Source organism: Lampris incognitus, chromosome 19 (assembly GCF_029633865.1).
Source record: "Lampris incognitus isolate fLamInc1 chromosome 19, fLamInc1.hap2, whole genome shotgun sequence".
Classification (NCBI taxonomy): Eukaryota; Metazoa; Chordata; class Actinopteri; order Lampriformes; family Lampridae; genus Lampris; species Lampris incognitus.
Genome location: NC_079229.1, coordinates 5612917 through 5628982, shown reverse-complemented (window position 1 = coordinate 5628982; position 16066 = coordinate 5612917). Strand labels below are relative to the sequence as shown.

The 16066-nt window shown below is 46.4% G+C and overlaps 1 protein-coding gene across 1 annotated transcript in view; it reads right to left on the bottom strand.

Annotated features, from left to right (window-relative positions):
• Positions 1–281: 281 nt before the first annotated feature.
• ncoa2 (nuclear receptor coactivator 2) overlaps positions 282–16066 on the bottom strand; it is an 85429-nt gene continuing 69644 nt past the window's right edge. The window contains exons 14-22 of the mRNA XM_056299402.1: positions 13280–13483; positions 11479–11608; positions 10486–10660; positions 9180–9476; positions 7824–7901; positions 5585–6068; positions 4406–4583; positions 2276–2477; positions 282–486 (exon numbers count right to left, since the gene is read on the bottom strand). Coding sequence (XP_056155377.1) covers positions 475–486; positions 2276–2477; positions 4406–4583; positions 5585–6068; positions 7824–7901; positions 9180–9476; positions 10486–10660; positions 11479–11608; positions 13280–13483 — 1760 coding nt within the window. The 3' untranslated portion in view covers positions 282–474. The remainder of the gene's footprint in view (positions 487–2275; positions 2478–4405; positions 4584–5584; positions 6069–7823; positions 7902–9179; positions 9477–10485; positions 10661–11478; positions 11609–13279; positions 13484–16066) is intronic.

The window sequence follows — 16066 nt, the reverse complement described above, 5'->3', positions numbered from 1 at the left end:
ATGGCCGCTGTCCACTGAGAGGAATACATTCATGAGAGCGAGGGATCACACCCACTGCTGCCCCAACCCCCCCACCCCTCCCCCACCCCCGAGGTCAGTGTCCCCCCACCGAGAGGCCTACAGTAAGTCACACTATGGTGAATGCAGCTGGACAGACAGACTGGCTCATCACAAGGCTCTCCTGCTGGAGGGGTTAGGCGTGTTGGACTAAAAAGTTCCCCCCCCAGCCCTGGTCAACCCCCCCCTCCCCTCCTACATCCCTCGAAGGGACCAGGCTCCTCCAGATCAGGCAAAGAGAGGCCCCGGTTCGGGACAGGCGGCAAAGAGTGGGCTAGGGAGGCGGGGTCAGGTCAGGATGTCAACCGGCTGATTCAAGGTGCCATCGGTTGGTTGGGTAGTCGAGAAGTTAGCAGAGACCGACGTACTCCTTGAACAGGCTGATCGCCGAGGTGCTGGCTGGATGCCCCACGCGGGTCAACAGTATTTCTGTCAACGGAGAGAGACATTTTGATTAGCCGTCACACATTAACATGCAGATGATTCAAAGGGTCGTCTGAGTGCTAAGCCCGATGACCTTGTTCAAACTGAATTAGCCTCATTTGTTTGGAGGGAAAAAAAACAAACAAAAAAAACAACAACAATTAGAAACCAACTAAAAAAAAAAAACCCCATCCAAACTAAAACAAGTCAATAAATTGGCTGGAGCAGCACTAATGACTTAAGAGTAAATAATTGAAATAATCTAAGTGCCAATATATTTCTATGAGCAGGGCAGAAGGATAAATCAAATAACAGATATATACTGGTACCTTACAACAGCCTGAAGTGCAGACGATCAAACAGTGGCATGCCTTTGTTAAATATTTATGCTCTTTTATTGGGCCTGAAAGCATCACAGGCAGCAACAGCGCATTCCACACAAACCATCAACAGCGATGAGACAAGGGAGGAAAATTAACCGAGTTGAACTAAAAGTCACAGTGTCGACTTGGACAAAACATGTCTTCCCTGATCTTAAAAGTTACCTTCCTTTTCAATGGGATCTACAGACGGTTTGCGGTGGCCTCACATTCAGACTGCATTAGTCAGTGCTTCTTAACTTCTGACTTCGCCCCAGTATTTATTCTGTATAGTGTGCCCGCATGCGTGTGTTTGGCAAGCGCCGGCTTATCTGAGATGAGTCACACGTGAGACAGGTTTGCCACATTACGAGAACCAACATATGATGATCTAATAGTCTAGCAGGCCGGCCTTTAAACATATGCAGCAACATCTATACAGGCTAATTGGTCTGGCTGTAAAGTGCCTATGGCTGATTACATCATTGTCCTCCAAGTTCAGGTAGGAAAACTGCCAGGAGGAGTTCCACGAACTAATGAGAATAAATTATTTACTTGCAGGCTGCTGAACTACACACACACACACACACATATATATATATATATAAATAAAAATCTTTTCTGTCAGATGAAATACTTATATCTCTAAAAAGTTAATTTTTAAGAAGTCTAAAGGCGGCTCTACACTTGGTGAGAATTGGGCCGGTTCTTGCGTTGGGCTGTCCTCGCCGAGTGATACCACAGGGGTCTGATAATCGGGGGCAAATTATCCTCTAGTGTGAAAGGGCTCAAGACCCAAAATTCTGCTGACCGGCTCTGATTTCAGTCTTCAAGTGTGAAACCCTCAATCTGTCCCGTCGCCTCACGTGAATAGGATCAAGACGGCAGACAAGACCAAACGTTAAGGCCGGTCTTCATGTCTGAGCAGCCTGCGTTGGCAAAGACTGGTTCACAGCTGCCAAATGTAGAGCGGCCTTTAAGAAAAAGTATTACTCTGAAATTACCATGCTCCATTTTTCAGGCTTGGAATTACATATTTCCCCATCCGAGTGGCAGCAGTGATTTTATGCTGATGGGGAGAACTAGAAAGAGGCAATAAGTAACGCCAGATCCCTTGACAAAGTTGTTTACTGCTTCAAATCCTGTGGGCTCTATTTTGTTAACCTAAAAGCACCTCTTAAGCTTGAACTCTAGAGCGTATGGATTTTAAATCAGCATCCCACCAGGGAATGCAATCATGTCAAGGTTTCCCACTGCTAGCGGACCTCTGCATTAGCCAGCGCTGAGATCTTGCAGACTGTAGGCCTTCCGCTATGAGAATACCGAAATGAGTGGTGGGATCATCCCCACCAAATAATTCCTACTGACTACTGGGTTTCACATCCTCGATCATCTACACTGGCTGCGCTGCTGTCAAGTAAGCGGTGGTGCCTTACCTGGTCTTGTCCCATGGTAGGTAGGCCGGGCGACGGCCCTGAAGCCATGGATGTGACAGCCATCTGGCCCATACTGCTCATGCTGCTGGGTGCCATGTTGGCGGCCATGGAGACATTGTTGAGGTTCCCACCGTTGCCATTGTACATATTGCCGTTATTCTGCTGGGTAAACTGGGGCGATGCCTGCTGCTGAGAAAACATACTGGAGAGAGAAAAGGAAAGGAGGAGAGAGGACATTTTAAAATGGCGATCGGTGAAAGAGAGCCACAAATGGAAACGAAAAATTCTTGGTGTAAAGTGACTGAACAGAGATTTGGTTGCTGAGATAAGAGTTGTTGGAAGTGAAAGCTATTGGGCCTTGAGATAAATTCAATATTTATGTGACTACAAAGCACATTTATTTTCGGGCACCCCCCCCCCCCAAAAAAAACCCTATACTGCTACACTCCGAAAACTGAAGGAAAAGTTCAATTTCCTGGTTTGGTAACGTAACATAAGGGCCTTGTAGCTTATCACGTCAAATGCAACGAACTTCGACCTGAAAAGAAACTTGACATGCCCGACCCTGATCACTAGGCTGCACTCTTCCTTCTTCCCCTCCTTTCAAACTTGACCTTGTAGGAAACAGCTGAAAGAACCTGCACTGATTTATTATTTATATGAGATTCATATGAATTTCATAGAGCTTTCAAAAAGCTGCTGTTACTCTTTTATTCGATTTTCTTTTTCATTTACACTTATAAAGTCCACATTGTCTCACTTGAACGGCGCGTTGTTTTCCGCAACACACAGGGACCAAGTGTCCTCCACCTCTGATAACTCTTAAGCGTTGTGAGAAACCATGTCCTTCTTTCCTTACACCAGGTACAACTTGACAAGATTTCTTGTCACAGAACGTTTCACTCAGGACTGCAATTTGCTCATCTCGCTGTCCCAGATGATGTCACATTTGACTGCTGGAAATTGCTGGGTGCGACAGATTACAAGGCTCTCTAAGAACGCCTCACCATGAATCCAAGCCTCGTAATGCGCCACGAGAAATACCGCAAGGTCACCTATTTCAGGTAGCCAATCAAAATGTAGTACACTGGGATACGAAAGGAAACACCATGTGAACGTGCAAAACAAAACAACCACGGAGAACAAACAAAGTAATCGTTGCTGTTGCTGCAGCTTGAATTGTCGTTTGTGGCCACCAAAAAAATAAGAGGATCCTCCTCTTTTTCTTTTTGACTTCCATTGCTTTTCACCGCACAATGTTTGTGGCGAGAGCAAAGGACTTATGACTTTAACCGCACATTTCACTTCCCCAGGAGAGCTCACTGGCTGTTGACTGTCGCAGGCATGAGAGTCCGCCAGGGGCGGATCTACAGGGTGGCAAGGGGTGGCAGCTGCCACCTCTGGGACACAGTCTTGCCACCCCTGTTGCCACCCCATTTATAAATCAGATAATATGTTTTTAAAGTACATTTTATGTACATGCATGGTGAAGGTCAATGAGACCCGCACCAAACTCATCTCAAACAGAAGTCGCCGATTTAGAATTCCCCTCCCCCTCACAGGCGCGGATCTACAGGGTGGCAAGGGGTGGCAGCTGCCACCTCTGGGACACAATCTTGCCACCCCTTTGCCACCCCAGGAAAAAATCTCTAGATCCACTACTGGAGCCCGCCCCTGAGAACGGCAAGAAAATCAAACAGGTACGTTTTTACTGAAGAGTCTCGGAGGCGGTTAAGTGTTGTAAACCTGCGTTGCGTGGGGTGTCACGCTACAAGACCATCTGTTACAGGAGCACACTCTGACTGTCCTGAAAACTCTTACATTGACGCAGATGAAGGCAATGCCCTTGGGAAAGTTGCCTCGTGCGAACCTAACCTCCCCCTATCCAGTGCCTCTCGCCTTGTCCCCTACTTAACAGCTTTGTACGGACTGGATGGAGTCGAGCTGAAAACGCAGTGTTTCGTTACCACATAACAGCAGACCCTGGCAAAAGAAGACCTTGAAACCATTACAAGTCTTTGAACAACCAAATGCATACTTGATTTGACCTGCAAGAAACTTGACAAGGGGGGAAAAAAAATACATGTATGGTAAACTATGCGGCCCACAGAGTCATAACAGGAGCCTCACCTGTTGCCTCCCATGTTGCCCTGTGGCCAGCCGTTCATGTCAGGAGAGCCCTGGAAGGATGTGTTACCCTGGCCCTGCTGCATCATGGGGGACTGGGCGTGGGTCATGCGAGGGGAGAGCAGTGGGCTCTGGGGAGTGCCAGGACCTCCAAAACCTCCTTCTGCCTGCTGGCTCATACCTGTGGTAGACGTAACAAGACGTGTCAACCAGGATGGGGCTGCAGGGGCACCACTACAATCAACTCTGAGCAATGCTTGACAGTAAAATACACTCAGTCATGTTGACAACACAACAAGACAAATAAAGCTAAATAATGATCCCTGGAGCAACTCTCAAGGAGAATGAGTTGAGTTTTGGATGTTGACTTTCACAGTGGACTGGCCACCTTTACAGCGTTAGTTGGGGTTCAGGATTATTGGCGGGCAGTAGAGTCATGCATGCAAAACATGCATATTAGAAGTGAGCAGGCGAGGGACTAGAGGGTAAGGGAATAAGGGGACAACAGAGGAAATGAGGGAAGGAGAGAAGAGGCGTCTGATTAAAATGATAGCCTGGTACAAAACCCGCCTGCCAGCATCAGACTGGGAGTCACAGATTGTATGTAACTCAGCGGGGTAGACTCACTGTGCTAGATTACTAGTTTATCACCCGATTACACACTGTGGCAACAAAGTGATGAAATGCAACTTCATTAGCACTCTGTTTGATCAAAAACAAGAGCTGCATTCCTTATCAGAGCAGTGTTCAAGCATCTACTGTATGCATCAAGAATTTAGAAGAATTACAGATTCAATGATGACCTCTTGGCGCCCTCTAGAGGAAAGACAGTGGACACATTTGTAAAAGACACCATTTTGAGCAGTCCACTGGAAGATGAGATCCCAGCTATAAATCAGACTTAATCACAGGTATTGAGTCATTAACTGACGTGTTGTGACCTACAGGCAAAATGCAGAAAATGCTATATGATTTGCACCATCGGATGGCTGTTGATTATGGTAGTTATCAATGTAGAGAACTAAAAATCAGATGACAACTTAAGAAAAGCATGTGATGCTGTGCGACTGGACAGGTTAACTCACACAGACAGACAACGATGCGCACGCACGCGCGCACACGCACACAAACAGGTGACTTGAATGGTGAAGTGTGTGGTAGGCTGGGTTGTGGGGGTAATACCTGAGTTGGGAAACTGAAAGGCACTGTGCTGCATTTGGGGGCTGAGTACGGCCCCGTACTGTCCGCCCATCATGTTTGTGTTTCCCATCATCATCTGGGAGGAGGAGGAGGAAGAGGAGGAGGAGGAGGAGCCATGCAGGTGGAGCTGGGGGTTGGGGGGGAGAGAAGGCAGGCTAGGGGAGAGAGGGGAGGAGAAGGGGCTGGTAGAAGGGGGCGGCGAGGCCAGGCCTGTACTGGTACCGTAGCTGGGCGGGTAAGGGAACTGCTGGGGGTTGGCCTGTGGGATCCGAGGGTTACTGATGCCTCCAGTGGCAGCAGTGGCCATGTTGGGAGGCAGGTTGAGGCCCTGGGCTCTCATGGCCATGCTCCTCTGCTGCTGAACCTGCTGGGCCTGTTGGACTTGCTGCTGCTGTTGTCTCTGTCTCAGGTGGTTACTCAGCAGCTCCCTCTGTCGCTGGGCCAGCATCTGAGCATTGATGGTCCCCTGGATGGAAGAAGAGACGTAAAGAGGGCAGAAGGGAGGTGGAATTGACAGAGCAGAGTAAGAGACCCGAATAAAGACAATGGGTAAGGAAACTGCCTTACATAGGGTATCTGCACACTTTTAAAGTACAAATTTAATGACTTTTAAGACCTTTTTAAATACCTCTAAATGGAAAAAAATATTTCCATGGTAAAAATTTTTTTTTTACAAATTAGATAGTATACACTGGTGAATTTATTGAATATGAATGTAAAAGCAATTTTCTGTACAAATCTGATAACAGCCTTCTTGTTAATTAATAAAAATAAAACTATGGAGGTAGACTCAGTCAAATGGAAAACAATCGGGCACAATAGAGACAGGTCAGAAGTTGACAATCTTAACCAATAAGAGTATTTCCTTTTCAGACCCTCTTTGGCACAAACAATATGAAGTTTCTTGGATCCCGTTTGTCAATGGCTGCTACGTCTCTCATGACATGTGTTGCAGCTCATCAGCGGTCTTTCAAATTGCATCATCTGGCATCAGTAACTGCTCTCTCATTTCCCTTTGCTCGTCTCCTTGTGTGTTGGATTTTGTTATCAGCGTTGCCATTTTCGTCCCTGTAATATTCTCTGCTAGTTCTGCGTAGTTGTCTGCTTTCTTTTGGAGACTCGGGACCCACAGTATTTCTACCTTCTTGTGGTTGTCAGAGAAAAACTGCTGAATGCTGTCTGTTGACTGCTCAGCTGAGCGGTGGTAGTTACAGAGCCTGTAGCTCGGGCGGACGCATTTGCAGCAGACAAATGAGCTCCGACGTTACCACGAAAAGCCAAGCTAGCAATGGGCTAAACGTATGACTCGATAGCCACTGTACCCCCCCCCCTTTCTCCCCAATTGTATCCGGCCAATTACCCCACTCTTCCGAGCCTTCCCGATCACTGCTCCACCCCCTCTGCCGATCCGGGGAGGGCTGCAGACTACCACATGCCTCCTCCGATACACGTGGAGTCGCCAGCAGCTTCCTTTCACCTGACAGTGAGGAGCTTCACCAGGAGGACGTAGCACGTGGGGGGATCACGCTATTCCCCCCAGTCCCCCCCCCCGAACAGGCGCCCTGACCAACCAGAGGAGGCACCAGTGCAGCGACCAGGACACATACCCACATCCGGCTTCCCACCTGCAGACACGGCCAATCACGTCTGTAGGGACCCCCGGCCAAGCCGGAGACAACACGGGGATTTGAACCGGGATCCCCGTGTTGGTAGGCAACGGAATAGACCGCTACACTACCCGGACGCCCACTGTGCTTTCTTGAGTGCTAGCATAGCATAGTGCTTGTACTTCTTGGATTTCATATGAGAGCAGTACTTTACCCATTGTCACCAGTTTGAATGTTTTGCGACTCAGTTCACATCATGCCTCTTAAGAACTGCTGGATTGTTTAAACCACCTACAATATTTGTCATCCTCCAACCGTTTCACATCGAATTTACCCATTTTCTTTTTGCTTCTCGCCTCATCTGTTGGCCGCTATCTACTACCTCCCAGTCCCACTACCCGTGGCGGTCTAGCATATGCTATTCAGCACAAATGCATCATACACTGCTTGCAACAACTGTCAGGCTCTTGTGGAATATAAAATAAAACAATAAATCTGAACAAAGTCTACTGCATCAGATGAAGTTAAAAACAGAAACCATCAGAACGGTGTGGTATCGTTACACGCCAAGTGTATGTTGTTGTTTTTTTATTGGACGCTGCACATTAACCAACCTGGTTTGGAGCGTTGGCTCTTAGAGGTAGGTTCACACTGGAGACGCCGCTCATCTGGTTCATCATTGGCTGACGGTTCTGGGAGAGGCGGGTGGGGGCACAGAGAGGGAAGTAAAAACCAACATTCTCTCAACTCTTTTATGACGTCAATCATATTTCCAGGGCATTTGATCAATTTCATCATTTTTCAGGTTTCTATAACTATATAAACTAGTCGATAAATGTCCAGGTTTTCCACGATTACCAGGGTATGTGGGAACCCAGACTAATCAGATGATGTGATAGATTTTTAATAATCACCTGCTCTTTCCTTCTCACTGACTACTCACAGATCACTTTCATGCGGGTTTGCTGTTGTCCAGTAAAATGACTGGACGTGTTAACTACATTACATGGCTTGTTTTTTCTTATTAACGTTTATTTTTTATTTTATTTTAGAGTTTAGTGCTCAAACTGTCACAAATTAGGAACAAATATCTTTCTAAAGAGTAGCATTAATAGCCAGCAGGTGGCAGAAAAGCCCAAATATCCAAGCTTTTCTACATGTGCAAGGAAGACCAGCCAAAATGTCAACCCTGAGGCTAATTACACAAGCCCCCAACTGTGTGTGCAATCACACAGCTATTGATCAACTCCATAAAGCTTGCACCAGAGAGAGGGAACACCAAGAATCAATGGATAACAGCACTTCCAAGCTGCGTGTGGGCCAGTCAGGACTGTGTGTGTGCATATATATATGTATAGTATATACGCACACACACACACACACACATAGTTTTTTTCTGAAACTGTCAATGGTGTTATAAGTGCTCAACTAATGAGGAGCGGAATATCAACACAGATCTTTTTCCTGTATCTGTGTTGATATATATATACATCCATCCATTATTCGAACCGCTTATCCTACTCTCAGGGTCGTGGGGATGCTGGACCCTATCCCAGCAGTCATTGGTTGGCAGGCAGGGAGACACCCTGGACAGGCCGCCAGGCCATCATAGGGCCAACGCACACACGCACGCACGCGCGCGCACACACACACACACACACACACACACACACACACACACTCTTAGGGACAATTTAGTATGGCCGATTCACCCGACCTACATGTCTTTGGACTGTGGGAGGGAACCGGAGCACCCGGAGGAAATCCACAGACACGGGAGAACATACAAACTCCACACAGAGGACGACCCGGGACGACCCCCAAGGTTGGCCTACCCTGGGGCTTGAAACCAGGACCTTCTTGCTGTGAGGCGACTGTGCTAACCACTGTGCCATATATATATATATATATATATATATATATATATATATATGGCATATACATGTGTGTGTGTGTGTGTGTGTGTGTACCTGCTGTGACTGTAGCCGGTGCTGGAGCTGCAGCCGTAATGTGTTGGGCTGGTTAGGGACAACTCCAGTGGGCCGGAGCCCTGGTCGGGTCTGCATCCTCAGGATGGGATAACCTGGCCGCGGGCCCATCTGATTGGCCATGGGGTGGAATGTCGGGTCCTGCATGGGGGCACCGGGGTAGCCCCTCTGGGCCATGTGGGTGGCCGGGGGACCAAACTGCTGGCCGTACATAGGTGGCTTCTGGTCCAGCATCATGGCTGGGTCTTGTGGGAACTGCTCTTGCTCCACAGTCTGACCCTAGAGAATGCAGACACAATACATGGCAAACAGGAGATGACGTACATCTTCTAAGACAGCAGTCCCCAACCACCGAGCCACACACCGGCACCGGGCTGCAAAGCATTTGCTACCGGGCCACGAAGGAACGATATGATTCGAAAAAAAAAAAAAAAAAACCCTGAATAATAAACATAACATTATAGGTTACTTGTGCGGTAATTACACTGAACTTGGCATGGCCTGACTGTGCTGCACTTTTCCTCACCTTTCCCTGTCACACCCACAACAGGATGAGGATACTGATGTCGAACTTGAGTAATGCAACACACGTGAGGTCATCAGTTGGTCATCACTCACTTACCTACTCAATGTGCGTGTTGCAACTAGCTAGCTACCATGAGCAAAACACAAACGTTGCTTGAGAGTTTTAGGGGAGATAAAAGGTCTAACGATGATGATAACACACAAGACAGCAGAGGCAGAGACTGCAAAAAAAAAAAGCTTCTTTCAAAAGGACACGACTTATCGTACCTAAAATATGTTTTTACTGTGACCGATGACTCGCATATCATGACCGTCTTGTTGCAGGGAAACAAGCCCCGGGTTCCCACTGATTCAGTGATATTGGTGAGTTGCAATGTCATGTTCATGCGAGGAAAATACGCGCTGTATGTTTAATATCCAAATGTTACTTAAATGTTATGATGCTACTGACTTATAAACCTAACCTATATGACGGTCGTGATAACTCCCCTCCTGCCGGCCGATCCGCAAGAATATTGTCAATATTAAACCGGCCCACTGTGCAAAAAAAGGTCGGGGACCCCTGTTCTAGGGTGACTGAAAAAGACAGAACTGAACAGTCTTTTAAGTTAGACTGGTAACATCCCAGGGATGCAAAGCATTTCTGTTGATATGCTTCACTAAAGACAGAAAAACACCTAAACACATTTTAAAAAGAGTAAGCTGGGAAATGACAACAGACAGCAGAGAAAGAGATGAAATATTATTGTAAGGTGGGTCTCACCTGTCCTACCAGAGCAGGGATGCCCAGGGCACGATCAATCTCCTCCAGGCCATCAAAGTCCTTCAACACGGTGTACAGTTGAGACAGCAGGGCTCCCTCATCTGTTGCCACGCCGTCACCAGAGCCAGCCCCTGGCCCGCAAAGCAATTCTTCCTGGGGTGCAGAATAAACTGGTCTGGGGACAGAGGATGTGTGTGGGGAACAAAAAGACATGGAGAGTAAGATTAGAGACCTTCTAACATTAATGTACACTATGACACTTCTATTATGGATTTCCTCCCACGATTTGGTAGAGAAGTTTGGTGTCTCGGCGACTCAAAAAGCTAAGCCGCTGGGGGTTTACACCCTCGGTAGGTCTACCCATACTGGACAGGGCAAGTGGTAGAGGCCAGACAAAAAGGCAGCCCCCTAAAATCCTCCAGGTAAGAAAGAGGTTAGGCATGAGGCCAACTACCTCACCCTGTAAAAATAACTCAAGTTACAGAAACTTCGACAATGAAAAGCCCCAAATCAGCCCATTCTGGAAGAAGACCTCTCCCCCAGGGTAGAAATTCCACAATTACTTGGTTTAAAATAAGTGCCGCAACAGATAAAGCGGCAGATTATGGGTTAGAGATTACCTGAGGTAGTGAAACGGTTAGGTCAAAATTTTGTTCAGCCACTCATTGTTTACTTTGTCATCACAGTGGCCATGAACCATTTAGCCGTTGCAATCTCTGACAAACTAATAGGACTTTGTATTAAAAATAACGACGCTGTTATCATCCCCATGGGGAATTCTCTTAGTTTGTGCTCCCTTTCACCAGGGGAGTGACAGGGTGTCAGATACACTACAGCACCCCTACATTCAATGCCTTGCTTATTTATATGCTCCTCTGCAGGACAGTTGCTTGTTGACATGATGGCTTGAACCAGGGTGCAGCAGATGAAGAATGCTCTTCTTACCCGCTGCAAAAACCCCGTTGCCTCTCTGGCGCAGGTGAGGCCATTTACCTGCTCTGATTCGCAAAAGCCGTTTGGTCGATGGGTATCATGCTGTCTGGCCACGGGGCTGTCTGGTTGGGTGGGGCCTGCTGCTGGGAGAACTGGTGGCCTGCCATACCAATGTCCATACTTGGTTGGGCTAAAGAGAGGAGAAAGTCATGACTAGTTAAAGCAGAAGAACAGCCAACCACAATAACATAACAATTTTACAATTTCCTCAGTAGAGGTCCTTTGTTAATCCCGAGAGGACATTTTTCATCTGCATTTTAACCCAACAAATACACACACAGCGGAGAGGCAGGCTAGAGCATAGGGAAGCTGTAGTACAGCGCTTGTGGAGCCGTTACAGGCGTTAGGAGCCTTGCTCAGGGGTAAAACGACAGGAGCTGGCATCTAATCTCAACTTCTGTTACCAGCTCACATCTTGCAAGATTTTGTCCTGTCTAGACAGAGGTAAGACAGTGTTTTCCCTATATTCATTCTGCAATGGCGGTTACAAGCGTCGCTGCCAACATTTCACACGATCATTAATATCAATAGGCGACTAATGATTTTCATTCGCACACTAACACCCCAAGTTATCATGGAATTATTTTGTGTCATCGACAAAAGCATCGAATCCCAGAATCCTCCCTCTGATTCTTCAAAGGACATCTATGTGAAAGGCAGTGTGTAATGTGTGTGTGCATAGTGAGTATAGACTGTATAAAAGCAGCGAGTGTGAGAGCGAGCTGCAAAAAAGTGACGGTGAATGAGAGCGGAGGAGAGGAAATGGCAGTAAGTTGCCAATCTGACAATAAATGTACAGTAGGGTTTCCCCTACCATTATACCAAAGCCATTTTGGGCATCACCTAAACCGAATGAATGTAAAATCAATGTGGAGCGCACCAAAACTAACTACTCGACTTTTCCCAGATCTAATGGTTGTAGTTGGTCCCCAGTGGACTTTTTTTTTTTTTTTTTTTTTAAGCAAGTTTTGTTTTTAAGCTTTTGGGGTGCTGTTTATTCATCTGCTCTAGTGTTCAGATACGGTAATAATAATGGTGCAAAATGATGTGAAATTGCATATTTTTTTACTGAAAAACATAACATTTTCTCTTTGGGAGGACCCCCACCCCCCCTGCCAAATATGCACACCTAAGTCTTCCACAGACCTAGAGCAAAATTGAAATTGAAATTTTAAGCTATTCCGACCCGCCTGAATATGGGCCGGTGTTGCATGCTCATGGACATATGGTACAACAGCACCGCTGCTGAAAGAAATTCTAGGGGAAACACTAAGAACCAGGTAACCCCTGGCTGCTATATTATTATCATCAGAGGTGTAAAAACCGGGTCCAGAAAGTAAAAGTCCAAACCATGTATTTGCTCCACTCGTGCACTACACCAGCAGATTCTAGTCAACAGCACTCCTCAACTAGGTAGGGAAAACTAGTTAATGAAATCAGCTGGTTTAGTAACATGGTTGGAGCAAATACACGGTTTGGACATTTACTTTCTGGACGTGGTTTTTACACCTCTGATTATTATGATGCTTCCCTAACATCTGGGCAGCTGGTAGCCCAGAAGTTAAGGAGGATGAGGAAAAAGGGGGTTGGTGCAAATATTGACCCTGGTCTATATTAACCCAGGGAGGTTAAATCAAATTGTAAATGCGTCACCATTTACAAGTAGGTTTTTGAACTGAAGCGCTCTGGCACCTGTGTTGTGGAACACATAAAGCTCGGTCAACCACATATGTGCTGGAAAAAAAGGGTTTACTGAACTAATATGAAAACACATATCCTCTCTGACGGGGCTAGCTCTTACCATTGGCCATCATTGATGACTGAAGAATCTGCCGGGGCCCTGGCTGGCTGTTGGGCCTCATAGGTGCTCCATTGGGCCCCATCCGACCCTGCATAGTGCTCTGCTGCCCGGGGCCAGGAGCTCCTGGAGGGGGGGCTGAAGCTGACCCAGCCCAGCCTTCTTGCTGCTGCAAACCTGGCCGTGGGCCACCCGCACCCATGAGTCCTAGATGGGAGAAACAGTTGAAAAGAATGAAATGGAAATATCAACGGATGAAATATCAGTGGAAAGCTAAGGGGGTGTTGAAGGGATGATAATGTGTGAGGGTGACAGTGAAAGGAGCTCAGTGCCATCCAGAGTGAGTGACGTTTTACTTCCTGTCAAAGGAAACGAGACACTGTGACAGTTGTAAACACATCAATGAGAGAGAGAGAGAGAGAGAGAGCGATAGAGAGACGCACACAAACAGTGGGATCACACTGAAAACCAGTTCTCAGGTCTCAGAATTTCAACGGGGGGGAAAAGTAGTCGGTCTACTGGTTTCTCCATTTGTGTGGGTGGAAAAAACAATCAGAACTGACAATGAGAATGGAAGTTAATTTTGACAGTACGCCTAAAGACTTGGTCTAGGCCATAAATCAACACAAAGTCCTTGTTAGTATCAGCCTTTATTTAACTTCTGCAACTGGGAAATCAACTCCAACCTCCATCTAAACCAAATGCTGCTGCATTGTGGTGTTGTGGTTGGTAAGGTGGTCTATTTTACAAACCATCTTGGCAGGTGGCATTTTTATATCCATCTCAGGTTTAGCTGTTCTCTGTGATGGGTTCACATATGGCTGGAGACTTGACTGACAGCGGTTCTACTAACAAAATATGGATTTTGGATAACATCCCTGTATACGAAGGCTCTGCGTGTGCAGTAGTGCGCATGCTGTGACTTATCAGTTTTACCTCCTAAGCTTCGGATCTTCAATGGTCCAACATAACGGCCCGAATGTCAGCAACTACCAACTCTTCTTTTCTGGTGTTTGTTTACATGTCTGTATTATTATGATTTTTAATTTTTGTTTGCTTGTGTCGCTGTGTATGCGAGTGCTCCATTTGATTTCATGCTCCACGCGCCGTTTCAGTCCCATCAAGGAGGACTGTGGGGTGGGAATCATCTCGTTGGCTCATGGGGGCCCTGGTTCGAGGGAAAGCGGGTTTGAAATTGTAAAATACGAAAACACCTATTCTTTTGTGGTCGTGCTTTTGTATTACATCCTTGTCCTAATAAAATACTGTAAAAAAAAAAAAAGGGAAACAAAAAATATGGATTTTGGTGATTTGTAGACTTAATGCTTTTCATGTGTCCTGTAAATTTGCATTTTTATTTTTCTAAATGCTTTTAGCCGTTATACAAATCTCTGAAGATTTGTTTATTTTCCAAAGCTACGAGACTAAACCAAGACACGCCTTTTCGTTTTGTTGCAAGGCACACTGACAACAACTTGACAAGGAAGACATAGCCAGAAAGTAGAAGGCAAGACATTTAGAGCAGTGCTTCTCAACCTTTCTGAGTCGCGACCTCTCAGAATAATCAGATTGACGTTTGCAGTCGCCCCCCCCCCCCAATAGCACTGGGACATTTAACTCAAAACACCCCGATTCAAACATATTGATCTTTCCAATTCTGTCCAGGGATTACTGCACGATAACACGACAGCTACCAAACTCACATATGAAGACCATTGTTTTGTCCGCAGACAGATTAATTAAGTGTTGTTAGATTTATTGAAATAAGGGCAAGTGTGCACACACACTGACTCTCACAAACACAATAAAATTTATTTAAAGGCAAATTATTTCACTGTAAAAGAGATGCAATGTAAAATCCATTCCTCAGTCTAAAATATGTTATTTTATTTTTTTCCACAGCGCCATGGAATGGCTGCTGTGGGCTATGCGCTGCAAATTGTGGTCACTCACCCATGGATGCAAACTGTGGTCACTCACGCGCGAGCGCATTCTACAAAACATTAGTCTTTGATATGTACTACTACTACTACCACTACTACTACTACTTTTGGCTGCTCCCGTTAGGGGTCGCCACAATGGATCACCCATTTCCATCTCTTCCTGTCCTCTGCATCTTCCTCTGTCACACCAGCCCCCTGCATGTCCTCCCTCACCACATCCATAAACCTCCTCTTTGGCTTTCCTCTTCTCCTCTTCCCTGGCAGCTCCATATTCAGCATCCTTCTCCCAATATACCCAGCATCTCTCCTCCACACATGTCCAAACCATCTCCATCTTGCCTCTCTTGCTTTGTCTCCAAACCGTCCAACCTGGGCTGTCCCTCCAATATGCTCTTTCCTAATCCTGTCCTTCTTCATCAATCCCAGTGAAAATCTTATCATCTTCATCTCTGCCACCTCCAGCTCCACCTCCTGTCGTTTCATCAGTGCTACCATCTCCAAACCATATAACATAGCTGGTCTCACAACCATCTTGTGAACCTTCCCTTTAACTCTTGCTGGTACCCTTCTGTCGCAAATCACTCCCGACACTCTTGTCCACCCACTCCACCCTGCCTGCACTCTCTTCTTCACCTCTCTTCTGCACTCCCCGTTACTTTGGACAGTTGACCCCAAGTATTTAAACTCATACGCCTTCACCACCTCTACTGCTTGCATCCTCACCATTCCACTGTCCTCCCTCTCATTCACACATATGTATTCTGTCTTGCTCCTACTGACTTTCATTCCTCCTCTCCAGGCTCTCCTCAACCTGCTCCCTACTCTCACTGCAGATCACAATGTCATC